Genomic DNA, 19,457 nt, shown 5'->3' on the forward strand with positions numbered 1-19,457 from the left:
TTGCTAGTTACTTCATTAGGTTTTTCGGATATCCAAAAAAGCGAATTTCGTAACAGATGTTATTACTAAATTTGATTGTGGGAGTCTAGATTGTGATAGGAATTAGGATTACCTTGTAATCCTTTTGTTTTATTTTCTCATAAAAAAGTGAACGACAAAATTGAACCTCACAAATCATGGTGCATTATGATCCAAGAAATTGTACAAGCTACTGCTCACGTTACAACTTTGAGGTGAATCCTATATTCTCAATCTCTCATTCACTCCTTATCTTATTCTCCAAAACAATACCAAGTCCAACCAAATTACTCAAATTACTTACAACCCCTTCTCATCAGAGGCTAATTACATTCTACTATTACAAGTCTCAGCTCATATGTCATATCATATGTAACTGGAATTTGCAGCAGCCAAGAGAGCAGCCCCTATACCAGACCCGTCTTTCGAATGTTCAATCACCACATTCTTCGAAATCTCTGTCCCTAGAAGCTCTGTCACCGCCTCTTGTAAATACCTACGGTATTGTGGATAGTTTTCGTACAACCCTCCATCCATGGCCACAACAGTCCTCTTGCCAAATATGAGACCTTTTGAATCCTCCTCCATCTTTTGCAGTATCCCTACTATTCCTGCACCCACTAAGCGCCCGCCTCGCTTCACTATGGTGTCACATACATCCACCACAATCTTTCTTGCACTTAAACTGGACTCAACCTAACGAATTAGAGTAAGAAGGATTAATTAATGAGGGAAAGATATCGAAAAATGAAACTAGCTTTGGATCATACAATACAACATTAGGAAGTTTACCCCTGCTACATTGTATAGGATTGATCCAACGGCTTGAAGGTCATCAGATGCATCTTGCTGCATAGCACAAAGATCCGGAGTCCTAAAAACTCAGTTCATAACTTACTTCAGCATACGAAGAAATAAGGAACTCGATGTCAAGCTTATTTGAGGAAGCTTATATATGTTACCTGAGTAGAAAAGGTGTTGATAGTTTTTCTAGGACAGATTCACCAAACAAAGCATCTGCTTCACCCATCTTTACTAGTACTCTTCTTACAATTTCCCCGAGGTACATTCCAGAGATTGTTTTCTCAAAGATCTTCATATGAAATACGAACAACAAGTATAAGGTTACTAGCAAGAATAAGAAAACTAAAAATACAACCAATAGAAACGTAAAGCTTACCTGCTCACCGGGATTGATGCTAGCAGCATCCATATCTCTATCGAATTCCGTCAAAGGAAGACCATTTGAGAATGCTCCCCACTCAGTGTTGATAATCTGATCCAAATTTTGGGAAGATTGAGAAATAAATTTAAGCTAAGACGATAAAGAAAGGACAGGAGACAACTTTGGAGTCTTACACACCGTTCTGCCGGAAGAAGAAACCTGGCCCTGTAGTTTGGGAATAGCATCTACACGTTCAACATAGCAAGCGTTGGTACCAGTACCCAAAATGACAGCAACCATGACGTCATCGTCCCAATATCTTGCTCCAGCTAAAGTTCCTACAGCATCGTTAACCTAATACGCATTGAACTATATCAGATTGGCAGTTGTTCATCAAACGTTTTGCACGAGGATGCTAGCATAAAATGGGCATACCAGAGCAGACACACGCATATCGAGTCCTTTCCTTTCCATAGCCTCATTCAAACAAGCAACCACATCTCTTCCTGCCTGTAAATATTTTCACAAGATTATAACTATGATCACAGGAAGTTAACAAGTTTCCTATGAGATTCACTAAATCTCTTGATTATTATGTACTTTATTTAGACCTAAATCTCTTGTATAAATACGCGACTAAAGTACGCTACAAAATTCACTGAATGAGAATACAATGTTCATGTTTTTACACGATTATCCAATGAAGATCTCTAGAAAAATGAAGCAAAGAAGCAATGAAACGAAAAAGTAGAAATGCGTCAAAATTAAAGTACTAACCGTTCCAGAGACGGAAAAGCCTTTTGTCCACTTAATTAGTATGCCGGAATCAATGGAGGTCTGCTTCACAGGGAACGAAAATGTGAATCCAATTTCTCTTTTCGTACCAGTTGGAAGGTGGAATTTGCTACCCTCCTTTTGTGCAAACTTTGCCAAACCAGATGCAATAAAATCAAACAGTTCCTGCAGTGTGAACAATCAAAATTGCTTTAACTAATGTATGTAACAAAATGTGAGAAACTAACATTTAATTTTCTGTAAAATTACCTCTGAGGTGCCACACATGAGCTCCGGGGGGATGGAAACTTGGTCGAATTCGGTTGCAATCACGCGCTCATCTTTGCCGCCTAATTGTACTCTCAGCACCCTGAAGTTTGTCCCTCCAAGATCCAGTGCATAAAACAACCCCTCCTCATTCCTTCAAAAACATAAGCAAATTAACATAAGATTGCTATGTATTGCAACACTACACTCGTGGTCCCTGAGAAAGGACACCGGCAGCACACCGCTTTTCTTCTTCTACAAATGACAGTTTGACACATATAACGAAACAATTTCTTACAAGCGGACAAATGAAATTTTTTGTAAACTGTTAATGTCGTTGGCAAGTATGCAACTATTTTTATTTCACTAGTACAAGTGGAACTTAAAAATTACCCGCTTGGGAGGGAATCAACGTAGCTGAGTATCATCTTGAGGTCGCTGCCGCCGTCCACGGCGAGCCCGGCACGCATGTTGGAGGCCATCGAGTCTGCCACGTGGCGCAGGAGGGGCAGGGGAGTGGCACTGTCGTTGTGTAGCTTGGTCAACAGCGGAGAGAGGGAAACTGCAGCGGATCGGACGGCCATCCTGAAGCGAGGCATGGCCACCGTAGGTGATCGGCGCCGGAGGTAGAAAGATCCAACGGCTGGGGAAGTGGCAGCAGCTGACATTGTGTAGTACGGTGGGATCTACGAAAAGGAAAGAAGGGGGAATGTTGGTGTTGTATAAATTGGTCTTTATATCCGTGGATGGCAACTGGCAAAGTCCTCAACAGTTAACTAACCTAACAGCAACTGGTCTAAGTCGTTAAAACGCGATAATACTACTCTAAATTACATTAAAATTTTGACAGGATATACTATTTCAGCTACATTGAAGAAAGTCTGAACTTAAAATGTAATGTGTTGAAGAGAAAAATTTTAACCACCCAAACAATCAGTCACTTTTTAAACTCAAATTAGATCCGTTGATCAAATAGCATGATCAATGATATCTCTTTTAAACTTGAAATTAATATAATCCTCTTCTCATTAATTAGAATAATTTAGAAATAATTTAGATGGACGGATAAAACAATGTGGATTTGTGGATGCGACGCAAACAACGGTCTGTAGTTTGGTGGCGTTAGGTCGAAATCTAATTTGCTTGCAACATGTTTTTTCACATTGTTTTTTTGGTATATCCAGTCCTAATATGCTTACCGTGACTTGGACCGGCAGCATTTCTTTTTTATATGCTCTCCCGTTCCATTAAATATTAATTTTTGTAAAACACAAGGCAAAGGAAGAGGAAGCTGGCCGAGATTAAGATCTTATTAATTTGTTGTTATTGATTGATGATTCTTATCCTAATCCTTTTAATGATTCTCCTTTTGATATTATGAAATTTTTATTAACCTTCAATATTGATACTTTAGAACATGATTGTGACAAATTACTGTTCACGTGTGCCCTCTCATCTCTTCGTCGGTTGCTACAAGGGAGAAGGGATTTTACACGTTGTCCAAACAATTAATGCGATATCATGTGTTTTTTTAATTTTCACATGACGTGACTTCATTAATTCAGAATGTCACGGTAAAGTACTGAGATATGTAAAGCCTCACTGTTACTTGTGGATTGTGGATCTTGTGGGCAAGCCCAATACTAGTAGGGTTGGGTATGACTGGGCTGGGCCACGTTTGTATAAGACTCAGTAAGTCCCACGAGTGTGAAAAGGGTAACTTTGGAATTGGTGGAGTTTGTTCAGTTGGTGTGTGTGTTGGGGGTATTTGGCGAGGAGTCCCTCTCTATTGTCAAAGTCCACGAAGCCACCCATCCATCCACCGCCTTTCGCATTCACAGAAATCTAGTGAAGTGGACGCGAAGAAACGAATTCAACCTCCCCCACTCCTATATCCCTCTCTCTCTCCCTCAATCACTTGTAAGTTGTCAGTCTAACCAGCCATACCAACTCTCTCTCTTTCTCTCTCTCTCTCTCTCTCTCTCTCTCTCTCTAACTAGTAGTCGTCCAAATAAAAAGCACATTCTTGTTGCCACCTTTCATTCATCCAATCCTACGAGTGCAGCATTTTCCAAAGTGAACATGGAGAAAGAAGTAGGAGGAGGAGGAATGCAAGTGACGAGGACAAGGAGGGCAGAGATCGATACAAGGCAACCGTTCCGCTCCGTCAAAGAGGCAGTTGCGTTGTTCGGAGAAAAAGTTCTTGCCGGAGAGCTCTATGCCTCCCAGCTCAAACAGGTGCATCCTTCATCCATCCGTTATATAACTTATGTTCCCCTTAATTTACGTACCACTTTGATAATTGCATTAGGGTTGTCAGCTAGGTTAAATGTTACTTCTTGTACTAGCTAGCTTTGCTATCATGCAAGTTCTTTTGCTAAGATTTTTCGTAATTTGTACACATTTTAATCAAGGAAATTACACTTCTTCAATATTTTTGTATCGTATTGACATGTCGTATTGTAATTTATATTTGATTTCGTGCATCGAAAATTTCAACCTATTAGTTTTTGCTCTACAATATGATTTTGTAATATCTTTGTTGGTCCTGCTAGAAACTAGTCAATCATTTATGCTTTGCTTGTGGCTGAGTACAACTTGTCCTTAATTATCATGTCTGGTGGAATATATAAAGTTAAATAAACAAATAATTCTAGCACCATCGATCCTAGAATATGTATAGTTTGATATATTCTATATTTTAAGTGAAGAACACTAAACCATCACTAGGGCCTAATTCCTTATTGATCATCTTTATTAAGGAATCTGATCATCTTTATTAAGGTTTCTAATCTTCTTTGACTTTCATATCAAGAGATGCCAAGTTATATGCTATGCACTTGCACTGTCCCTTCTTTTATTTTAAATAAAAATTAACTAATGTTTATTTAGACTTTAGAGGGCCCACAAACAAGCAAAGCAAGCATCCATGACCCCTTTACTATTTGTTGCATTATCCAACTGTCAGTCCGACTTTCTTAAATTAAAGATATTCTTGAGTACGATTACTATTTGTTGCATTATCCAACTGTAAGTCCGACTCTCTTAAATTAGAGATATTCTTGAGTACGAACTTTCGTGTCACGTCATTCATGCGCAAAAAACATGTATAATGAGAAATTTCTCTCCAAATGCAGGATGATCACATTGTGTGTACTTAACATACAAGTGACATGACGTCAAAGTCTTTACACTAAAAATTTCTCCCCAAAATGTTTTACATATGTTTGATTTATAAAAAATTCTCAACTACGGGAACCATTTGATTTCTACGCTAATGGAATGGGTTCTTTTGTACGTGATCCATATAGATGCAGAACGAAGCAAATGAAAATAGGCATGGCCCCGCATTATCCAGAATTGGAACTGTGAGAGCAGAACTAGAGGACACAAAACAAAGCCTCCAAAAAGCCAGACAAGAAAGTGAGCTCATGGAAAACTGCCTCTCTTCTCTAAAACAGGAGCTCGAACGCACAAAGCGAGAGCTCCAGCAACTGAAGGAACGGGAGTATGAAAAACACTTCATCGAAACGGAGATTGAAGACGTTAGGATTGTCGACGAAGACTCGACCAAGTTTACAACCAAAACACAAGCATCTAGTGAGGAAGATGAAAGTTTTGAGTTCCAAAAGAAAAGATATGTGGCATTTGGAAATCCACCTTCCATGTCTCAAGTGATGATTGCACAAGGTGGTGTTCATGAAACATTGGAAAGACACCATTCTCTCACGAAAAAGAAGAAGAAGCCCATGATTCCTCTGATCGCCGGGATCTTTTCTAAGAAGAAAGGAAGCTCACAGGTTGCTTACGCTTGATGCAACTGCAACATACATGCACACATATGCTTCTTGGCTCCAAGAGGATTGTTCCAACTCTTTTCAACCCTTTTTTGTAAAAGTGTATTTTGTATCATTTTATGTTTCAGTTCTTTTAATCTATTATGTATATTTGGCTCTATATAAGATGAAACTGTAACGTTATATGTGGATTGATTATACCACGTGACTGTGTTTCAGTACCGTACAATAATTTCTCAATAAACAATACTTAATAAATCAGCGTCTTTCAATGGAGTACCTAATGAATTAGTGTGCTTGATACCCTTAAGGTGTTTTTCCATTTCTTTATCATTCTTCATTGAGAACCATTTTTAACTTTTTATTTTTTATTAATTTGAGGGTAATGCATCCTTTAGGCAATTGAATAGGTGCCCTAATGAAATGGGCTGAAAGCAATAATGGGCCATACAAATATAGGGCTGGAGCTGCTGGACTAGTACCAACCTAGTGATAGATGGACAGCCCGGAACAATATATTGCTTCGAGTCTTCGACATCCGACGACAAATAGGCACATCAAAAAAATTTCAATAAGGTTGTCTAATTAGAGTTGTTCTCAAACTAGATAGAGTCATCATAGAGTTCTCTTCTCAAATTGGCTAGAAACAACAGTCATTTTGCTTTCTAGGAAATTTTGTTCGAAATTAAACCCAGCTACAGGGAAAATAATACAATTAGAAATAATTTAAACAAAACCAATGCATGCATTAAGAAAATATGGGTATGCTTAGTAAAGGTTGTTTTAAGTTTCATGAATGTATTGGGGGATATATAGCGCAAGCAAACTGAAACAGTACGTTGTAGGTTCAAATCCCACAATCTAAGAGACATGAATAGCAAACAAATCAAATACTTTAACATGCAACTGGATAAGAACATTTACCCTTACACCAAAGTTTCATTACTTGTTATTTCCATGGGCTTGGGGCGAAAACAAAGATCACAAATTAATTATACGAAAAAATGAGGCAAATATTAAACACAAGTAGAAATTAACAATGTGATATTGTGATCGATGCATGCGAAATGATATCTATCAAACCATAACGTTGAATTCTCCATCATCCAAACTGCCCCCTTGGCCAGAAGAAGACTTATTAAAGAACTCGATGCAGTCAGCGATGGCCTCGTTATAATGCACGTGCGACGAGTAGTACGAACTGCATGAAGTCTTTGGAGGCTCAAATCTGTCACAGCTGCTGTTCCTTTGCCTGGAAGTGCTCGTAACTCCCGACGGAGATGTGCCGCGGGCTGATCGAGATGGGACAGTAAAAATAAGTTTCATTATTATCTTCCTGAAGCGATTGAAGATTTTCATCGCAGACAAGTTCAGCTTGGGAGGTTGATGATGTGGGTCTAAGTTTTGGCTATAGAGGGTTTCTCTTGACCTATTTGTACAATGAAGCTGTGGTTTCTTTGAATATTATGCAGCATTGTATTCTCTGTGTTTTTATCCTCCGGGAAATGAATGCTATCATGGGAGGGTGTCTGTCTTATAAATATAAAAAGGGGGGGGGAGAGAGATGAGGGTGTGAATTTCCATGGGGGTTGGTGGTATTCTATATATTTGTGAAATTTAAACTCTCTTAAGTCTCAAAGATGATGATGATGAGCATGCACATTCGGAGTATGCAATGGCGTTCTCATGTGCTCAAATCATTTGCATGGGCTTCACTTGTCCTCGTGAGATGAGATAACCTTGATTTATTAATCAAAACAAAAGCCCTTAATTATATATTATTAACCTTCAACTTAACTAAAACGCTGTTCAACCTAAGTGTCCACTTCTTGCTCATTCTGTTCAAAGTGAATAATTGGTTGAATACATAGATAGTTTTAGGAGGTGTGCATCCGTTTGAAACTCATTGGTCCTTCTTCATAAAACGCTTTTATGACCTAAAAATCACTTTTGAGATTTTACGCTAAATGTAGTCAAATAGCGATTTTAGTTGTCACAAAGCAGTCCCATACAAACTCTTAAAGTAGTAAACTAGTAAAATTGAAGTATTCTTAGTACTAAGTAGATGCTTGATTGCACTTATCCAAAGCCTAAGTAATCCTCAAATTAATGAGAAACAGCTAAATGATAATTTGATTCATGTTCATTAGTGAGAGCGAGAGATGCCAAAAATTTACCATTCATTTTCTAGCTATATATATTTGGTACCTGCTTGCCTGAGGAAAGCTAACCCTAATCATTGCCTTTCGATTAGTCAATTCAACACAAATAAAATCAAAAGATGCGAATCAGTTTCTAGCTCAAGTTCATATCCAGGTGGTCCAGACTCCAGACCCTATCAGTTTCTAGCATCGCAAATATACTCGATAGTGGAAATTAACACCAAAGGGTCCTGCAGAAATGAAAGAAACGAAGATAATCAATAATTGTTTATGGTTAAACAAAAAATGGAGTATATTATTGGGAAAAGATGATGAGCTTGTGAAGAGAGATGATTCAGAGAATGTTATGAAAAGTGGAGGGCCAGGGTTTGTTCTAATGATTTTTATACAGCATGATTGTGTCTAATTGGTACTTCTTCCTTAAAGTAAAGAAAAAGTATTAATCATGAACTAAGCACCTGTCCAAGGAACTTAATAACCAAACTAAGTGAAGTCATTCCATATTAAGAAAAAAAATTAGTTCCAAATACAACATCATAATTGTGTCTAATTGGTACTTTCTTTTATGACAAAAATATGTTTGTTTGGGCTCTAGGAGTCCGTTAGCAACTGAAACCCATAATATATAGGTGTTTATGGGCTCCGGTTGAAACGTATTTTTAGCCTGATAGCTGGCCATGAGAAAAATTTTGAAAATACATATTGGATGTCTAGTGCACTTGACAGGTTTCGGCCTCAGGCAGTGCGGTGAGATTTAATCTCAATGAAAATCCGAGTCGCATAAGCACATAGCTGATATTTTTTTTGTAAGAAGCACTTCATATGTTTTTATTTTTTGTAAGAAACGCTTCATATACTTTTATGATCAATAAATATTTTCTTCAAAAACATTTTCTGTAATTTTAAAAATGCTTTTACACGATCTATATATTCCTGAAATATGAGAATCAAACTATGTATAATCACATTGGAAGGCCTAATGAGTATTCTGGTTACAAATACTAATTAAACATCTGCTTCCTTACTATAGGAGGGAGTTTAGACCATCTCCAACCAAAGGTTCCAGAGGGCCGAAAATAGCCCAAAAATCGTCTTCAACTGAGAGTTAGGGCAAAAGGCTCGTGGGCCCCATAGGACAAAAAATGGTCAAGGGGCTAACCGGCTGGCCATCTTCAGCTAGCCAACCCGCTGGCTAGCCCCTTTTTTTTTTTTGGCCCCACGGGACAAAAAATGGTCAAGGGGCCAACCGGCTGGCCATCTTCAGCTAACCAGCCCGCCGGCTAGCCCCCTTTTTTTATTTTTTTTTATTTTTTTTTTTTTGTTCTTTTCCATTTGCCTAGCCCATTTTAGGGTTTAGGGTTTAGGATTTTTTTTTTTTGTCCCAGCCCACTTTTTTTTTTTTTCTAATTTTTTCTACACCATTTCTCACATATTTTTACCATTTCATACTATATTACCTCATTTTATTTCAATTCTTCCCTTGATTGGAAATGATTTTTTGTCATAGGGCTAAGTTTGGCTTATGACCCTCTGACCTCTCGGTTGGAGATGGTAAGAAATATGGCAATGCACTGTTCATTAAAATATTAATTTCTTGGAGGGCCAGAGGGCTAAAATTAGCCATCTGGTCCTCCTTCGATTGGAGATGATCTTACAATTTCAGTATGGACAGCCACTGACCTAAGATTAACATGTTTTTACGTGCAAGATTTGTCAGTAATCTCAACGGGGATTACATTAAACATGATTTTTGGGAGCCCCTAGGTACTTGTTTCCAATTATATAGACCATTCGCCATAACTATCTTATCTTATTTTAACCTTGCAATGAGAGATCACTGCGTTGATGTCATAAATTAATCGGCTTTTGCACAGTTCAATTTAAACACTCCAAACAATGAGAGTTAATAGTGATTGTGCACACCTCACGCATGACGCATGTGTATGCAATTATCATCCGTCAACTATATGCTTCACTCATGAAACGAGTTTATCATTACTGCATGACATTTCAATACAATAATATAATGTTATATATATATATTTCTCCACATAACATTGTATAATTCGACTGAAACGGTATAATAACAACGAATCTTATTCTAGCTACATAAGTTTCTAGATACACTAGTTTTAAATTGTCTAGCTTGCCTATTTGATAAAACAGTTTAACAAATACACTTGCAGTTGAGCAGTTGAACTAAAGCTGCTAAACCCATTAAGCAAATCTATAATCTAAACAAAAACAAAAATATAAGTTGGTCTCACCTCACTAGCACCACCATGTGAAAATGATACTGAAAAACATGTATATACATGGAACACACAAAAATTGGAAAGAAAAAAGAAAGAAAGAAAGAAGTAGAAGTTAGCAAAGTTGACCTAATTAGGCGATACAGCATGCCCGAAAAGAACTTCCTTCAACGGACAGGAAACCATTGTAAAAGTATGTTAAGTTAATCACTCATTATATTGGAAAGCGTTCAGATTTGCCATCATATATGATTGACTTGGTAACATCCCAACACACGTAAGTTTATTTACATATACTCACAATGACCAAGTCATGAGAGAACTTAAGCGACGACCTTAATCACGACTCTATAGCCTTGTAAATGACCACGAAACATGGGAGGATGGCCCTCGGATTATAAACAAGAAGTTCCTCGAGATTGGAATAGATTCCGGCGAATCCGGCTACAGAATCGTAGGAGCCAGCAGCAGCCGACAGTTGGGACAAGCCATCCTCCTCCGGCGGCCCACCGTCTGCAATGCGCCGCACCCTGCCAGCAATGACACGGCACACCAGCATTGCCCTGCGCCCGTCCGTACAATTCAACGAATCATGGGCCCTACCGCTGCTGGCGGTTGTCCGCACTCCCTTGCTCCCACCTTGATCACCTCCCGCCACGGCTTTGCCTTGAAAACCTTGACGGATGACCGTGCACACTCCACAGCCCGGTACGGAGCCACAAAGGCTGGACGAGCCACGTGCGCCGAGCGTGCACGAGATGCTGGCGCAGTGGAACCGCAGCAGCTCGTTCCCGTCTGCCGCGCACCTGGGGTCCTTTCGCGTGCTGCTCAGCGCACGGTTCTTCACTGCGTCTCTGCAGTCTTCGAACCGTTGGATCGTGCGCTGCGTGTTTTGAACCTTTAGTATCCGTTCGATCTTGCAGAACGGGATGTCTTTCTTGAGCCAGCTGGATTTGAAGATTATTTCCACGATGTTTCGGCCGGAATCTTCGACCCCCAGCTCCGATACTACACCATTAAAAAATTTAAAAATTATTATTTTTGCATCCATTTTTATATTATGTAATCCTTTTCAAATATAGTAAAACGGTTAACTCCATTTTACAGTCATAAAGTTTTAATGTTTGCATTTTACCCTACATGATATTTCAATTGTTCCGATTTAACTTCTTGGTCAATTTGTCTAATTAGACATTAAATGATGATGTGTATTTACTCGCATTTTTAGCATATGTTGATCATCAATTTCATAAAAAAATTAAAAAGTAAAAGTACTAAACATTAAAATTGACGGTTAATGAGTGCTTAAAATATGAACCAAGCCTATGTTACATTTAATTAGACAGTAAAATTGACAGAGGTTAAATTGTTCGCGAAACACTAAAAAACCTATCTTGTCACTGGGGTCGTGAACTCGTGATGATTGAGTTTTGACATGGCAAGTGGGGGTATATAATGTTAAGAAAAGCAACATGATCTTACTATTCATATGACGTTGAATCTAATAACACAACGTTATATACTGTTTAGAACATTGTCTTGTAAAGAGGGAAACTACAGTAACGGGGAAACAAATAAGATCGTGTCCCAATTATTTAAGACAGGCCACCTTGCGAATCAGGATCATTTATTTGGTAGTGCATGGACAGCTGTAGCTCTGTACTCTTGGAAGTTGACTGCCTTTATAATTAGTTATATGCTAGATGCAAGAGCTGCGGTAAATTAAGTACTGTGCACAATTTTTTACGCATGCACGAAAAAAATATTATCTTTTGATTTTTTTCTCAATGTTTATCAACAAGATTATATTCTAAATCGCTCAATCTTACGGAAATTGAAATTCTAAATTAAGGACGAGAAGATATGCACATTATTTTGACTGACTCAGGACACAAGGTTCAAAATTAGCTTGTAAGATATATAAACAAAGTTTTAGCCAAAAAAGGGTGCTATCAATAAAATATTAAAAACTATATATAGAGACAAAGTTGCGTGCACTTTATCACATATATAAGGTAATATAAACTCACTATTTCTACATAAGAAAATGGTTAACATATGATGGATAATTGAAAGGATAAATCATAGAGAAAAATAATTTTGCCTATAAAATAAATAAAGCATGAAATAATTAAAGGAAACTCAGCATGAAAATGATTAATTTCGTGAAAAATAGATTATGTAGTACCAGCATGGCGAATTGCTTGGTGATGCTCCAAACTCTCCATCTTTGGGAAGATCTCTCCACACTGAGAGCAAGCACAAATAGTAGACCTAGGAACTGGGCACCTGTAAAAATATCAAATTATATCAATTTTTTTTTTCTCTAAGTGGTATTTTAGACTATATTTGTAAACAAAAAATGTATTTATATCTACCTGCTAGGGTCAACGATCATGTGGCACTCGTAACACCCAGAGAGCTTCCGGAATTGCATTCCTCTGGACGATGATGACGTATGATAAGCAGCGGAGGAACCAGAACCGTTGGATCTAGCTGACCGAGTCGCAGGTTTCCTAGACAGCAACCCGGTTTCCTGACCCAGCGTGCTACTCTCGGGCGACGAGTTGTCAGCTCTGTGAACGACCCTAGTGTTGCCATGAACGACATCTCTGAAGCTGCATATGGAGCTGCAGGACGACCCCAGCTTCGAGTAGCCTCCACTTTGGCCGGCTGCAGCGCCACCGACAATATTATTTTTCGATGGGTCGTGTACTCTCGACCCTTCGATCTGTTTGCAGGTCAGGAGGTTCTTGATGTGGTCCCATGAGGAGAAGGAGGACGGTGGTGGTGGTTCTTGTTGCTTTTTATTGTTGGAAGACGGCTGCTTTTGCCTGCGGTTTGGTGGTGGCGTTGCCTTCTTCTTGGGCTCTGTGGCCTCTGGTGCAAAAGTGAAGAGAGCCATAGAAAAAAAAGCAGATCACTGAGAAATTAAAGAAGTGATATTATAGAATTGGAGAACAAGGTCTCTGCTATTTCATATTTATATGGGAGAGAGATAAGAAAGAGAGAGTGGGTAAAGGAGATTTTGTGGAGTGGAAGATGCATCCGAGATGGGTAAATAACTAAAGGCAAAAGCGCACATGGGGTTTTGGAGAAACTTCTATCAATGGTAACGTTAGTAAGATTAAATTTGTAGATAAAATTTTTATAAATTAAATTACATGAAAGTTGAAGATTGGATTATGACTTAAGCGTTGATAAATGTGTTCATTTCTATTAGTGACACATTATTTCATTTGCAAATTTTATTTACAAATTTAGTATCTATAGCAATACTCTTTATATATGTGCAATAACACTGTCACATTATGTTATTAGTTTTTGTGCTATAATATGAGTAGATGATAAAATAAAGGGGTTTTTGAACTTTAATCCTTCAAGAAAATTAAAATTTAATTAAAACCTGGTGTTAGATTGAATATTGATTTTAGTCCCTTAATGTGTACTTAATTCAAATTCATATTATATTTTTGTGTTTTATATTTAATAGATAACTTATTTAATGTTATTACATTAAATTTTAAATTTATTATTATACACATTTTAATTCATTAATTTTATTTAACTTTCTCTAATTAGTGTACCTAAATGTCTGTATCATAATATATTTTACTAAATTAGTGTACCTAAATATATTGTAGTGAATTAGTGACACGTAAGAAAATATGTAAAAACATAAGTATACAGAAAATTTTGTACCTAACTATATGATATTAAACTAGTGTACCGAAATGTCAGTATCTAAATATATTACACTAAACTAGTGTACCAAAATATCCGTACCTAACCATATTATACTAACCCAATGTACCGAAATGTTCGTACCTAAAAATATTGTAATGAATTAGTGGCAGATAAGAAAATATGCAAAAACATAAGTGTACCGAAAAATCTCTACGAAAATATTTTCTTATATAAGATGCTTACCAAAATGAGAATTAAAATTTATAATATTTTCATAAAATTTAAATTCATAAAATTAAAAATAAAAAAAGAGATATTGAATACATATGCTGCCTAAAATAGAGTCTAGGGACTAAAATAAATTTTTAATCTTGTATAAGATATTTTTCTAAACTTTATTTTATTTAGGGATTAAAATCTAGTTTTCTATAAAATTAAACATATCTTATTTTTAAGATATATATTAATTAAAAAATATGCATATATTGTCACATCCCGGCCCAGGCCCGCACCACATCCTGGGCTCAACTTCACCGTAGCACTATATTGTCCGCTTTAGGCCCCTACCACACCCTCACGATTTTGTTTCTGGGAACTCACACGAGAACTTCCTAGTGGATCACCCATCATGGGATTGATCTCGCGCGCCTACTCGCTTAACTTCGGAGTTCCAATGGAACCCGAAGCTAGTGAGCTCCCAAAAAACCTCGTGCTAGGTAGAGATGTGAATATACATATAAGGCTTACAAGATCCACTTCCTGGGCGATGTGGGATGTTACAATCCACCCCCCTTTAGGGACCCGACGTCCTTGTCGGCACACATCCGGCCAGGGATTGGCTCGAATACCAAATTGTCATATTCTAACCCGGGCCCCCACCACATCCATGGCTCGACTCCACCGTAGCACGATATTGTCCTCTTTGGGCCCCGACCACGCCTTTACGATTTTGTTTCTAAGAACTCACACGAGAACTTCCCAGTGGGTCACCCATCATGGGATTGCTCTCGCGTGCTACTCGCTTAATTTCGGAGTTCCAATGGAACCTGAAGCCAGTGAGCTCCCAAAAAGCCTCATGCTAGGTAGAGATGAGAATATACATATAAGGCTTACATGATCCACTCCCCTAGGCGATGTGGGATGTTACATATATATTATAGCTTAAGTGAAATAATAACACCACATGATAATTTGAATGAAATAATAACACCCTATGATAATTTGAATGAAATAGTAACACCATATTTAAAAACTCATGATTTATCAAAATTGATCATAACGTTTGCATCCGGTTCTGAATTACCTACCATGTTTGTCTTGGACTTGGATTGTCTGCCTTCCCCATCCCATACCCTTCCCATCTCCTCCTATTTCTGTGGCCACGGTTAAGCTCTTTTTGTCTTATTATTTCTATAAAAAAATCAATATAAAATGTTGACGTGGCTTAACCGTGACCACATAATATAGGAGAGGATGAGAAGGGTATGGGATGGGGAGGGCAAACAATCCAGGTCCGTTTGTCTTTGAAGCATATAAGAAGAAGGTTGACCTTGTCATTGAGTCGGTTCAATCAACGGCTGAGAGAGGGCTACTTGAGTGCGACTGGTCAGGAGATGCAAGGGAAGGATAAAATAACATGTTAATGTGCGATGTAGTTAGACGGCTTGTCGTGGATTCGGAGATCAGAAGTGCTTTGTATGCTGTCTTATTGGAGCCTTTCTCTTGTGCTTTCTTGGTCCTTTTGTTTATTCTCTTCGACTCACGTTCTTTAATTTGTTTTTGCACTCAAAGTTGAAAGTTTTGTTTGGATCCGCCAGTTTTGGGATTGAAAAAGTTGAAACTATCAAACGATGAGAGAAACTTGTATATGGAGCTTATCTCATTTATAAGAGATGAATTTGGGATACAGAAGATAAATATAGTTCTGATTATATGAAAAAATCTCTTGCACTGACGATACTTTTTGTTTATTTAAGCTAATCTACACAGAATGTAGAAGCATGCATGCACTCAAGGACCTCATTGGAATCAACAACAAAAAACTGTGAATGAAAAAACTCGACAAAAAATTCTGGTACAAGAAATGTGAAGCATGAAACATGTACAATTCATTTGTACAATATCAACATGTCTTACGAATGAAGATGAATTCATTTACAAGTGAGGATGTGTATGTATGTATGACTATTTTACTAATAATTTTTCCTTCATTAAGTCACCATGGCCATTTCCAGCCAAGGGCTATAAACCATATTTAGCTCTAAATGTAAAATTAGTCTCCAACCAAAGGTCTAATCAAAGGGAATCAGGCTAAAAAAATTAGGTTAAATTTAGCTCTAGGGCAGACAACATGTAGCCCAGCGTAGACTAAGTTTGGCCTAAAAGAGTAATAAAATATGGATCACGAGTCTCTGCATTTAAGATTTGTGCACTATAATAATCTAAAGATTCAAAGTATGACACGTTATCTACAATTAAGTTTACTTTTTCTAAGAAAATAATTTCCAAACTCTGTTAACTAGTTTTGCCGTTAGGTTTTTTTATGCAGCGAAACGCAGGTAGATACGTAAAACCTAAATGTATAGACTCAGGATCCATAAAATATAGTGCTGCATATGGTTGGAGATGGGAAAATTTTAGATCCAAAGAAGTCCTTAAAATATTAATTTTTAGAGAGCTAAAACATAGCCAAGAGCTACGTTTAGTTTTCCATGACTGAAGATGACCAAACAATATTTTAGAGCCAGTTTCAAAACGTGTATTTTCATTTTATGGATGAGGGCCTGTAGAGACACAGTCCCTAAAGCTGTGGACATTTCCGTTTATTTGTGTGCATATCATGATAAAATGGGGGTCCAGAATCGAAAAGGAAGAAAAAGGTAAAGTGCAGAGAGCCAAAGAGACATCCTCCATCATATAAAACACGGAGAAAGAACAGGAAACAACTACGACTTGGACTGTACCAGATTCACTAATTCTGTATATAATTCTATTCCGCCTTCCGATGTCTCCCACTCTCACATATGATACATCCAGTTCAGGGATCCTCTCCCTGCAATTAACAAGCCATCTATTTCAGCACACTCATCTGCAGAACCTGCCACACCCAAATAAACCTTCAAACTCTGTGCTTTCACATACTGTCAGATCGAAGGAGAAAGAACCACCCACTAAATTGACTGATTCACTCCATACCAATACAAGATCAATATGTCGCATGCAGCTCGTCCTCTTACGTTACTTTTTTTTAGATTCCTAGCCAGGGACGGATACACTAAAATACTCAATTATGTATGAAAATCGTATCCATTTCGTATGTCATCCGTCAAACACGACGGCATTTAAACAAGGCGACACATGAAGAGGATAAACCAAGCAGATCGCAAAAGAGAAACCCTAAACAAATAACCGGATATATATTAAGGGAAATTAGATTTGTACATTGTTTAGGAAAGACGGAAGGACAACCATCTGCATAGAGTAGACTCAAAGTCCAGTTAGGCTATCTCCAACTGACCCGGCCAAAGGACCATAGAGTTAAAAATAGCTCGGAATTACAAGAAAACCGTCTCCAACCGAGGGCTAGGCCAAATGGCTTGTGGGCCCCACCAAGCCCAAACCCCCAAATCAGGCTAGCTCTCTGGCTATTTCTAGCCAGCCAGCCAGCCCTCCAGCTCCACAATGTCAAGCTTGACATTTTGCCAACACTTCAGCTCAGCCCATTTGAATTTCAACGGTTACCTGACATTAGCATGACGCCAACTAGTAACGGCTAGCTAATGTTATGCTGCCGTCAAGTTACTGTTGGAATTTGAAATATTTTTTTTTGGACGAATTTAAAAAAAAAGAATCTATTTTTTTCCCTATACATACCTACACCATTCCTACAACATTGAAAATTGAAGATAAAAAGTGTCATGTAGATAAGAATCCTATTTAAAATTTGCACAACCAATTACATCTCGACACGTGGCACTCAAAATCCTATCCGAAATTTTGTTAAGATTACATAAAAATAAGAAATCTGAAGAGTTACTCACTTTAGCGACACGTGTCACTCGAAATCTTATCCGAAAAATTATTGAGATTACATAAAGATAAGAAATTTGGAGAGTTACTCACGTTAGCGACACGTTGTTACTCGAAATCCTATCCAAAAAATTATTGAGATTATATCAAGATAAGAAATCCGGAGGCTTATTCATTTGGCAACAAGTGGCACTTAAAATATGTTCGAAAACCTTATTTTAATATGGTAGTTTAATTTAATTAACCATATTAATTTAATTAAAATAATAAACTATGTTTGGCCTATGGTTCTTTGGCCCCCTCGGTTGGAGATGGTATACTGTTGATTAAATTATAATTTCTTATAGGGCTATAAGGCTAAAGGGAGCCCTTTGGCCCTCCTTCGGTTGGAGATGGCCTTAAGTTAGCTGCCTTAGCTCCCCACACATGTGGTAATTAATATATGGATTATGTGTCTTTATATTTGCTTGTTGAGTTGTTGTGCATTATTCGCATTTTGCTATATCTTGACCATTATAATAATCCAACGACCTAAAACATATAATGGTCAAGATAGAGCGAAATGCGGGTGAATGCACAACAAGTAAATGTAGAGGTTTGAGATCCTTACGTATATTATAATAATTAATTAGAAAAATAAAGCATAAACATGGGGTATTATTTTGGGAGCAGTTAGAAATGAGATTGGTTTTGGCCAACCACTGCCTAAAGATAAGCAGTGTTTAAAGGTGGTGTCCATATGTCGGTCAGCCAACCCAGGGAACCAAACCTTTCTGCATCTCATCCGTACTGGACAACAATTAAAGAATTTTCACCCATATACGTGTAATTAAGATGATCAATTAAGAATATAATTAATCAGATTCAAAGTACTAAAGCTGGAGTTAGCTAGCTCTGTTACGTACTTTGTTCTTAATTTTGAACCTAAATATAATTATGCATTCTTCATTTTATTATCAACTATGTTTGCTAAATATTTATATTATCTTCACAAACCGCATGCATTGTCAACGTCGCTCCTCATTGATAATGTTAAATATAAACAGAAGTTCATCACAGTTTGATTGCCAGCAATATCTCCACGAATGAAGGCATGCATGCATGTGCCTCGTATTTTCTTACTGTGCCTTATATATATTCTTGTCCAATGCTACATGTCAACTACGTACTTCGATATGGCTGTCTTGTCCAATGCCTCATATTTTCACTTGTATATTACTTCTATTGGTTATCTACCTATTAGTGAAATCTTAAATGTAATTGGGGATGTATGATCACATGAAAAATGAAGAAATGTATCTCCAAT

The 19,457-nt window shown here is 37.6% G+C and overlaps 4 protein-coding genes across 5 annotated transcripts; 1 reads left to right on the forward strand and 3 right to left on the reverse strand.

The window, feature by feature from the left end:
• Positions 1-160: 160 nt before the first annotated feature.
• Positions 161-2,939, reverse strand: LOC103927847 (hexokinase-2, chloroplastic). Its single transcript, XM_009336810.3, has 9 exons — positions 2,618-2,939; positions 2,228-2,378; positions 1,961-2,143; positions 1,619-1,693; positions 1,382-1,537; positions 1,199-1,294; positions 981-1,111; positions 811-892; positions 161-714 (listed from the first exon to the last, which is right to left on the reverse strand). The coding sequence occupies exons 1-9, from the start codon at positions 2,890-2,892 to the stop codon at positions 385-387; spliced, it is 1,479 nt and encodes a 492-aa protein (XP_009335085.2). The 5' UTR covers positions 2,893-2,939; the 3' UTR covers positions 161-384.
• A 1,126-nt stretch (positions 2,940-4,065) lies between these two features.
• Positions 4,066-6,292, forward strand: LOC103927833 (WEB family protein At1g75720). 2 transcript variants are annotated; one of them, XM_009336800.3, is made up of 2 exons: positions 4,066-4,462; positions 5,542-6,292. In XM_009336800.3, the coding sequence occupies exons 1-2, from the start codon at positions 4,307-4,309 to the stop codon at positions 6,037-6,039; spliced, it is 654 nt and encodes a 217-aa protein (XP_009335075.1). In that variant the 5' UTR covers positions 4,066-4,306; the 3' UTR covers positions 6,040-6,292. The 2 variants fall into 2 exon arrangements, with proteins under 2 accessions (XP_009335075.1, XP_009335067.1); XM_009336792.3 differs by having other exon boundaries at positions 4,072-4,462; positions 5,536-6,292.
• Positions 6,293-7,098: 806 nt separating this feature from the next.
• LOC103929253 lies at positions 7,099-7,380 on the reverse strand. The gene has a single exon (XM_009338418.2). The coding sequence runs from the start codon at positions 7,378-7,380 to the stop codon at positions 7,099-7,101; it is 282 nt and encodes a 93-aa protein (XP_009336693.2).
• A 3,201-nt stretch (positions 7,381-10,581) lies between these two features.
• LOC103927864 lies at positions 10,582-13,675 on the reverse strand. Its single transcript, XM_009336831.3, has 3 exons — positions 12,814-13,675; positions 12,624-12,724; positions 10,582-11,443 (listed from the first exon to the last, which is right to left on the reverse strand). The coding sequence occupies exons 1-3, from the start codon at positions 13,338-13,340 to the stop codon at positions 10,776-10,778; spliced, it is 1,296 nt and encodes a 431-aa protein (XP_009335106.2). The 5' UTR covers positions 13,341-13,675; the 3' UTR covers positions 10,582-10,775.
• Between the last annotated feature and the right edge of the window lie 5,782 nt (positions 13,676-19,457).

The sequence above is a fragment of a genome, unplaced genomic scaffold (genome assembly GCF_019419815.1).
Source record: "Pyrus x bretschneideri cultivar Hongxiangsu unplaced genomic scaffold, Pyrus_bretschneideri_v1 Contig1, whole genome shotgun sequence".
Taxonomy (NCBI): domain Eukaryota; kingdom Viridiplantae; phylum Streptophyta; class Magnoliopsida; order Rosales; family Rosaceae; genus Pyrus; species Pyrus x bretschneideri.

Bases quoted from the DNA above. Each gene is read 5' to 3' on its own strand.
- LOC103927847 (XM_009336810.3), bottom strand. From the start codon at position 2,892: ATGTCAGCTGCTGCCACTTCCCCAGCCGTTGGATCTTTCTACCTCCGG. The intron at 1,295-1,381 runs GTGTGTAAGACT...AATTTGGATCAG, and splicing joins TTTCTTCTTCCGGCAGAACG to ATTATCAACACTGAGTGGGG. The intron at 893-980 runs GTAACATATATA...CTGAGTTTTTAG, and splicing joins TCAACACCTTTTCTACTCAG to GACTCCGGATCTTTGTGCTA.
- LOC103927864 (XM_009336831.3), bottom strand. From the start codon at position 13,340: ATGGCTCTCTTCACTTTTGCACCAGAGGCCACAGAGCCCAAGAAGAAG. The intron at 12,725-12,813 runs GTAGATATAAAT...ATATTTTTACAG, and splicing joins ATGATCGTTGACCCTAGCAG to GTGCCCAGTTCCTAGGTCTA. The intron at 11,444-12,623 runs GTACTACATAAT...TTAATGGTGTAG, and splicing joins CCAAGCAATTCGCCATGCTG to TATCGGAGCTGGGGGTCGAA.
- LOC103929253 (XM_009338418.2), bottom strand. From the start codon at position 7,380: ATGAAAATCTTCAATCGCTTCAGGAAGATAATAATGAAACTTATTTTT.
- LOC103927833 (XM_009336792.3), top strand. From the start codon at position 4,307: ATGGAGAAAGAAGTAGGAGGAGGAGGAATGCAAGTGACGAGGACAAGG. The intron at 4,463-5,535 runs GTGCATCCTTCA...TGATCCATATAG, and splicing joins ATGCCTCCCAGCTCAAACAG to ATGCAGAACGAAGCAAATGA.